This window comes from Mastomys coucha, unplaced genomic scaffold (genome assembly GCF_008632895.1).
Source record: "Mastomys coucha isolate ucsf_1 unplaced genomic scaffold, UCSF_Mcou_1 pScaffold15, whole genome shotgun sequence".
In the NCBI taxonomy this organism is placed as follows: domain Eukaryota; kingdom Metazoa; phylum Chordata; class Mammalia; order Rodentia; family Muridae; genus Mastomys; species Mastomys coucha.
The window spans coordinates 135545917-135553911 of NW_022196897.1; the positions used below are offsets into that span (position 1 = coordinate 135545917).

Genomic DNA, 7995 nt, shown 5'->3' on the forward strand with positions numbered 1-7995 from the left:
TTTCCAAATTATCACAGCTAATGAATCAAACTCTTACCCTCACTTAAAGTCTGTACCATCCTCCAAGCAGAACCATTGCTCATTGAAACAGTTGGTGAATGACTTTATGGATAGACCATCTTAATACCTACACCATTTCTTAAATGAATGTAACCTGTTCTCTGTGGGCTGAGAATGAAGTCACTCACTCAAGTCAAATAGCTTTGACCATAGCAGGAAGTCTGTATCCAAAAATCGAGCCTATAATTAATTTCTTAGTGCAGCAGAACTATCAACTCTCAGCTTAGCTACAATGGAGGTAAAATCCATTGGTGATGTGAGCGTCATTGAAATACAGCCTTATTACAATGAAACCCAATGTCTAAAAATTGTTCTTATTTTGGGCTTGTACCACAGTAAGAGCCAAGATTTAAAACTCTACTAAATATAAAACAAACAAAAAGACTTTATATACTCATGTTCATTTAAGAAAATACTAGTAGTGATGTATTGTTTTTAAGTATACAGCTAATATGTTTGGAGTTATTTAAAATTTATATTGAGAAAAATGTATTTTCACTATTGCTGTAGATGAGCATCTACATAAGACTGTTAAATCGATTGTTGTTTTATAAAAAATATGTATTTATTAATAAAGACCGAATTAAAAAAAAGAAAATAATTATAACTACTAATAAATATCTTGTTCTCTTATGGTGAAGAAATGTATGGCTGTTAGGATCACTTAGAAATCATTTGTTTCCTATGATTAATGACTGTCCTGGAACTCACGCTGTAGACCAAGGTGGCCTGGAACTTGGAAATCCACCTGCATTGGCCTCCCAAGTGCTGGGACTAAAGGTGTGTGCCACCACCGCCCAGCAGACATGCAAACTTTTAAAAACCAAAAGCAAGAAAGCAGATTTTTTTCAACAGTGCACGATTTGTACTATACTCCTAAACATCTTATTTTACATTAACTGCTTTGTAAGTCATAAGCACTTTGAAATCATATGTATTCACATTTTCATATGTATGATTATGTATGAGGGAAAATGTCTTCCATATGTGCACTGGTAACACACAGGAGGAGGGTATCAGCTCCCCTGGATCACTTAGCCAACACACTCTCTTTAAATTTAAAAGCCAACAGAAACAGGAACAGGAACAAACTCCCACCCTAGGAAGACAAACCCAGAAATTAGCACCTAGACCTGTAATTACACTGAATACAGATGCCTAGACACCAGCTTAGGAACATAATCAATAACAGTCAACAATATATGTCATCAACAGAACAAAACTATCCTCACACGGCAAGTCCTAAATATTTCAACATAGCTGAATGCACAAGAAAAAGACCTTAAAAACAATTATGTGTAGATGACAGAAGTCCTTAAGGAGGAATGGATATAATCTTGTTTATAAAAACCAGGAAAACACAAACAAACAACTGGAAGAAAGAAAAATAAAAACGACAAGAAATTTCATATATAAAGGGAAGAAAAACCAAGCAAACAATTGAAGAAAACATAACTGTTCATGACCTAAAAATGGAAATATAAACTATAATAAAACCCACAAACTGAGAAATCCTGGCAATGAAACTTTTGGACTGCAAAGAGGAACTACAGTGTCAAGATTTACCAACAGAACATAGATGGAAGAGAGAATCTCAGGCATGAAGGGTACAACAGAAGGAATGGATACACAGGTTAAAGAAAATGACATCTAAAAATTCCTAAAAATGCCTTCCAGTCTTCACGTCCACTGGGACAGACTGGCCTGTCTGCCCTTCTCAACACCTCACAGTCTGCAGGTCTCCCAGGAGATCTACTGCAGCCAGCCAGGGTAAAAGGTAAGTCACCCACCCAAATGTCCAAAGAAGCTGGGAACCACAAGAAGCCCAGCAGATGCAGGATGACACCCGCCCTACAAAATCCATCTCCCTTCCCATCGACACCTTGGCCCCTCTCAACACCCTACAGTCTACAGTTCTCCCAGGAGATCTGCTGTACCCAGAGTGTCAGGTAAGAGGCCAGCTCAAATAACTGGAGCAGATGGAAGCCCCAGGGAGCCCAGGGAACACTGGATCCTCACCCCTCTGAGTGAACCCTATCTCTGTTTGGTCTGCACCTCCACAGGTCTGCACCTCTCAACACTCCACAGTCTGTACGTCTCCCACAAGATTTGCTACAACCCAGGGACACAGGAGGTAGGCTCCAGATAGACACACCCAGGCCACTTAACACCACCAGAGATAACCAGATGGGAACAGGCAAGCACAAGAACAAATGTAATAGAAGCCAATAAACTGAGGCACCATCACCCAGTGCTCCCACCACAGCAAGCCATGGATATCCAAACACACCTGAAAAGCATGATTTTGACCTAAAACGCTATCTCATGAAGAAAATAGAGACCATTAAGGAGAATATAAATAACTAACTCACTTAAAAAAAATACAGGAAAACACAACCAAACAGGTGAAGGAATTGAACAAAGGGGTACAAAACCTAAATATGGAAGTAGAAACAACAAAGAAATCACAAATGGAGGCAACCCTGGAAATGGAAAACCTGGGAAAGAGGTCAGGAGCTACAGATGCATGCATGTATCATTGGCACAGGGGGGAATACCTAAGGAGAACTCCAATGGCTCTGGCTCTAAGATCAACAATGGACAAATGAGACCTCCTGAAACTTAAAGATTCTTTAAGGCAAAAGACAATTTCAATAGGACAAATCACCAACACACAGATTGGGAAAAAATCTTCACTATCCCCACATCTGACAGAGGGCTAATATTCAAAATATAAAAAGAACTCAAAAAAAAACTAACCTCCAAAAAACCAACCAACCCAATTTAAAAATAGGGTACAGAGCTAAACAGAGAATTCACAACAAAGGAATTTGGAATGTCCTAGAAGGTCGGGCGGTGGTGGTGTGCACACCTTTAATCCCAGCACTTGGGAGGCAGAGGCAGGTGGATCTTAGTCAGGGTTTCTATTCCTGTACAACATCATGACCAAGAAACAAGTTGGGGAGGAAAGGGTTTATTTGGCTTACTTCTACATGGCTGTTCATCACCAAAGGAAGTCAGGACTGGAACTCAAGCAGGTCAGGAAGCAGGAGCTGATGCAGAAGCCATGGAGGGATGTTCTTTACTGGCTTGCTTCCCCTGGCTTGCTCAGCCTGCTCTCTTATAGAGCCCAAGACCTCCAGCCCAGGGATGGCACCACCCACAAGGGGCCCTACCCCCTTGGTCACTAATTGAGAAAATGCCCCACAGCTGGACCTCATGGAGGCACTTCCCCAACTGAAGTTCCCTTCTGTGATAACTCCAGCCTGTGTCAAGTTGACACACAAAACTAGCCAGTACCATTGACCCCTTGTCAACCTGACACACAAATACATCACTATTAAGCCTCAACCCTTATGTTCTTATTCATCCCCAAGATCTAAAGTCCCACAGTCTTTACATATAAAATTCAAAGTCTCTCAACTGTGGGCTCCACTAAAATACGTTCTTCCTTCAAGAGGGAAAAATATCAGGGCACAGTCACAATCAAAAGCAAAAATCAAACTCCAACCTTCCAATGTCTGGGATCCAACTCACGATCTTCTGGGCTCCTCTAAGGGCTTAACCGGTCACTTCTCCAGCTCCGACCTTTGCAGCACACAGCTTATCTTCTGGGCTCCAGGCACCTGTACTCCACTGCTGCTGCTGTCCTTGATGGTCATTCATGGTACTGTCATCACTAAAACACTGTCTTCCACTGTAATTAGGCTTCACCAATAGCCTCACATAGGCTTTTTTCATGGTGCCAAGCCTCAACTCCTTTGCATGACCCCTTCAGTCCTGGGCCATCAATTGCAAACCAATGCTGCCCCTTCACCAATGGCCTTTCATGGCCTCTCACTGTGTCGAGCCTCAGGGGCTCTTCATGACCCCTTCATGCCTTCAAAACCAGTACCACCTGGGTGACTCTTACACATTACCAAGTTCTGCTGCAGCACAAGGTACAACCTTGGCTATCTCTGGAACACAGTCTCTTTGCTCTCAAAAAACACTTCCCAGAAGATGTCACCTCAATGATGCTGGTCTCTTCTTAATCACCACTAATTTCTTAGCTCCAATAGTCCCAGTAATGCAAAGTTCTCACTTTAGTAGTTCTGGTATCTTGTTAATCACAGCTGATACTTCAGCCCCAGCTAACCAGAACCACAGAATCTTCAAAACAACATGGCCCTGATAAGAGTCTTTAATCTTCCCTCTGAAATTTCACAAGCCAGGCCTCCATTTCTGCACTGTTCTCAACATGATCTTCCAAGCTCCCACAGAACATCCCACAGAGTTCTTAACAACCAGTGGTTCTTCTAGCTCAAAGTTCCAAAGTCCTTCCACAGTCCTCCCCCAAACATGGTCAGGTTGTCGCAGGAATACCCCACTATGCTGGTACCAATTTGAAATGGTACATGGACAAGAAAAAGGAGAATAGGATGAGGTATGGGGGTAGGAAGAGACAGGAGAGAAGTCCAAAGGACCAGTAAAATGAATGGAAATATGCAGCCTTGGGAGGTGAGAGGTGAGGGACCATCTAGAAAGTACCAGAGACCTGAGAAGTTAGAGCCATTCATATACATGAAAGCCAAACTGGATCTCTAGGTTATAATGATATTTGCATAACATAAGCATTGTGGGAGGAGTCCTGAAGAGTAAGAAGAGAGTCAACAGGGGAAGCTGGGTGGAGGTCAGCAGCAGATGCCCTCAGGCAGTCAGTTGTTTTCATTCAACAAAGCCTTAGTGAGCAGACATACCTTCCTCTGGAATCCTCTCAGAGCAGTGGGCCTTTGTTCTAGGCACAGCAAAAGTGAGTTCAGTCAACAGGTGCAAGCTCCTGACATCTTGCAGTTAAGACAGGAAGGGAGGGACCCAAAAGTGTACCACCCTATTTGGCCTTGTACTCAGAACTCTTCTCCCTCTGTCTCCTAGGATTAGAGGTGTGTATTACCTTGTCTGGGTCTAAGCTTTGCATAGTCCCTAAGCCTCAAGATCCTGGATAAAAAGCTTGTGTCCTCCCATGTCAACATATGAGTCAGAAGCCTGTGTCTTCTAGTCTTAAGATCTCGATCACAGGTGTGCCGCAATTTCTGGATTGCAGTTCATTCCAGATATAGTCAAGCTGACTACCAAGAATAGCCATAACATGCACAAATACATGCTGGAAAACTACAAAGTCATTCACCCTGTCTGAACTAGGTCCTTCCTAATGGTGATGCCTGCAGCTGTCTCCTTTGAACTTTAGTCTGCATTCTAGATATTGCCCATCCTGTTTCATCTCACAGTATACACAGTAAACTGTTCGTTCTGTTCTGGTCTGAAGGCAGAAGGCATGCTCCACAGGCAAAGCCCTTAACCAGATACTGAAACAAACAGTTCATTACATGACTCAAATGAGAAATTTTAGAACATTGCTGTGGTACAGTCCTTTATATCAATAATTTAGTAATTTTCATTATTAGAACAAGGTCATTGCCTGGGGAGCATGAGACCTGGGTCAAAGATACATGAGTCAACATAGCTTGTCTTAGAAATACTTCTATAACAGGGAAGTTGATGCAGCTATCCTAGAATTAATATATCTTCCTCAGGAGAAATCGCTCCACAAAGGATTATAAGATTAAATTAAGAAAACATGTCTTTAATGACAGCATATATTCAGCTCTGGCTAATGCTCAGAGAAGACACAGCCAAGAACAGATTTTACATTCCACAAATGCTGTCACCCTTAAGTCTCTCTTAGGTTCAGGCAATTTAAATATGGACTGGAAACTGCAAGTCCCACAGATGAGAGATTTACACAGAAAAGATATAACCAGAGTTATTTCGCAAGTACACCAGTGCCATGAAACAGCAGGTCATACTTCGCTGATGGGGTCCTGATTTCCGAGTGCAAGAAGACGAGAAGGTTGGAAAACTAGAAGGTAGAAAGTATCACAGCTGAGGTAGGAATGTCTTGGACAACCTCTGTCTTATGCCACACAGGCTTCTGAAGAAAAAAGCACCATGTATACTTCTTACAGGGGGAAATGGAACAAAATGGGAGGCCTCTGTGAACTCAGCACAAACTACCATACGATGGGAAAAACACCAGAGGGATCTAATAAAAAAAAAAAAAACCTGGAAAACGGGAACAAAGAACATCTCATCTCAAAAACATTACTGAGCAAGCCCACACTGGACTCGGGACTGATAACCATAGCCTCATGTGGTAGGAAGAGTTGGGATCTCAGGATCTGAAGCAACCCAACCCCCAAGGCCCTGGCCCCAGACCACTACCAGCTCTCCCAAGCACCTCCCTAGCTTCAGAGAAGGAACTCTATTCTCAGGACTTAAGGGCCTTAGGGAAAGCTCCTAAAACCTAAACCCCAGGCTGCTACTGGCTCTGCAGATTGAGAAGGAGCTGTGCCACTCTCCATACATGAAGGCCCCATAGAAAGCCTTGCTTGTCCAGGCCAGTCCTCAACACAGCCATGTTTTTCCTTTTTCAAGACAGGGTTTCTCTGTGTAGCCCTGGCTATCTGTAGGGCTACACAGCCTGGTCTAATTCTGTAGACCAGTCTGGCCTTGAACTCAGAAACTCACATGCCTCTGCCTCCAAGTGCTGGGATTAAAGGCCTGGGCCACCACTGGTGACCTGTTTTTTTCTTTTCAAAGAGTAGTGCCCAAGTGTAGTCTTGCCTATGTAGCAGAACTATGCTTTTTCCAAGACAACCGGACGTTTATGGCACACCAGGCCTTAATATTAGTTGTGACCTTATATTTCCCCTTAGAGCCACTTGTTAGAAGCCTGTTCTTTGATATCACGATGGGCCTAGTTCGTGATTATAAACCAGAGTTGTCTCCTATCTTATGGATTGTGGACAAGTGCCTGGACAATCCTGGTACCCTAACACATGTATACTCACATCTTATTCTCCAATAGGCATTTTTAGCATAGCATATATCTGTGTGATGTTTTAGAGGCAGTCCTCCCTCACCTACATTCTACTTGCTGTCACTACAAGCATTAGTAAATCCTTTACATCAATTTTACTCTTCTACATCACAGCTTAATATTGGAGTGCCATCCGATACACGAGATGCCTTTTACACTCCACAACATTAACTCTAAATGGACCTTATACCTACATGTATAACATCTTAATGCTAAGGCCAAAACTTCCTGAAGATACTAGAGAAACTAGGGCTTTCCGAGTTTGCCATCCTGCCATGGGTTTTTCTACAAAGAAGCCCCTACCCCAAATGTTTTGTGAGAATGCAGCCACCCCAGGGAAGTTATGCGGAGCCCACCTCTGGGTCTTAAGAAAGATCAGGACCACAAGGAACCTCACAAGTCACAGCTCCTGTCAGGCTGCTGTTTACCACCGAGCCCCAGGGACGACCCAGCACACCAGCCCCCTCTGCTCAGCCGCCTGCTCCTCCCCTTGTGGGAGTTGGCCCTGCACTTACCATGTCGGGACTTCTGACCTTGCCTGAACTCCCCACAGCTCACAGGACGTATTAAGCAGAAACACGCACCACTTTCAGCTTAAAAGAGGAACTGCAAGATCGCGCCCGGAAGAGCCTGCCTTCTTTTTTGATTGGCAGATTCGCCTGGATGTTCTGATTGGCTAGTGCACCTTGAGTGACATAAACACCACCCATAGCCTTAGATTGTGCTGAAGGGACACAGAGGAATGGATCCAGGCGCAGGTTGCCAGTACTAGGCCACTCCTTTCCCAGATCTGTAGAAATTTGCATTTCAGTACCACTTGTGTCTGTCCTCCAATTGCTTACTGCTCCCTTTTTCCGCACTCTGATCAGGGGGAAGACCCACGCCACCAATTTGCTGTTGCTAAGTTACCTGCTTTTCCCCTTGGTGGGCCACATTGTAAACCTGGAGCTTTCCTGAGCTCCAATCACAACACTCACTTCAGTTGTTCATAATGTGTGAGGTGTGGCATTGCCATC

At 43.6% G+C, this 7995-nt stretch overlaps 1 protein-coding gene across 1 annotated transcript in view; it reads right to left on the reverse strand.

The window, feature by feature from the left end:
* Window positions 1-7596, reverse strand: part of LOC116091111 (zinc finger protein 431-like) — a 17623-nt gene extending 10027 nt beyond the window's left edge. The window contains exon 1 of the mRNA XM_031372178.1: window positions 7495-7596. Coding sequence (XP_031228038.1) covers window positions 7495-7497 — 3 coding nt within the window. The 5' untranslated portion in view covers window positions 7498-7596. The remainder of the gene's footprint in view (window positions 1-7494) is intronic.
* Window positions 7597-7995: the final 399 nt, after the last annotated feature.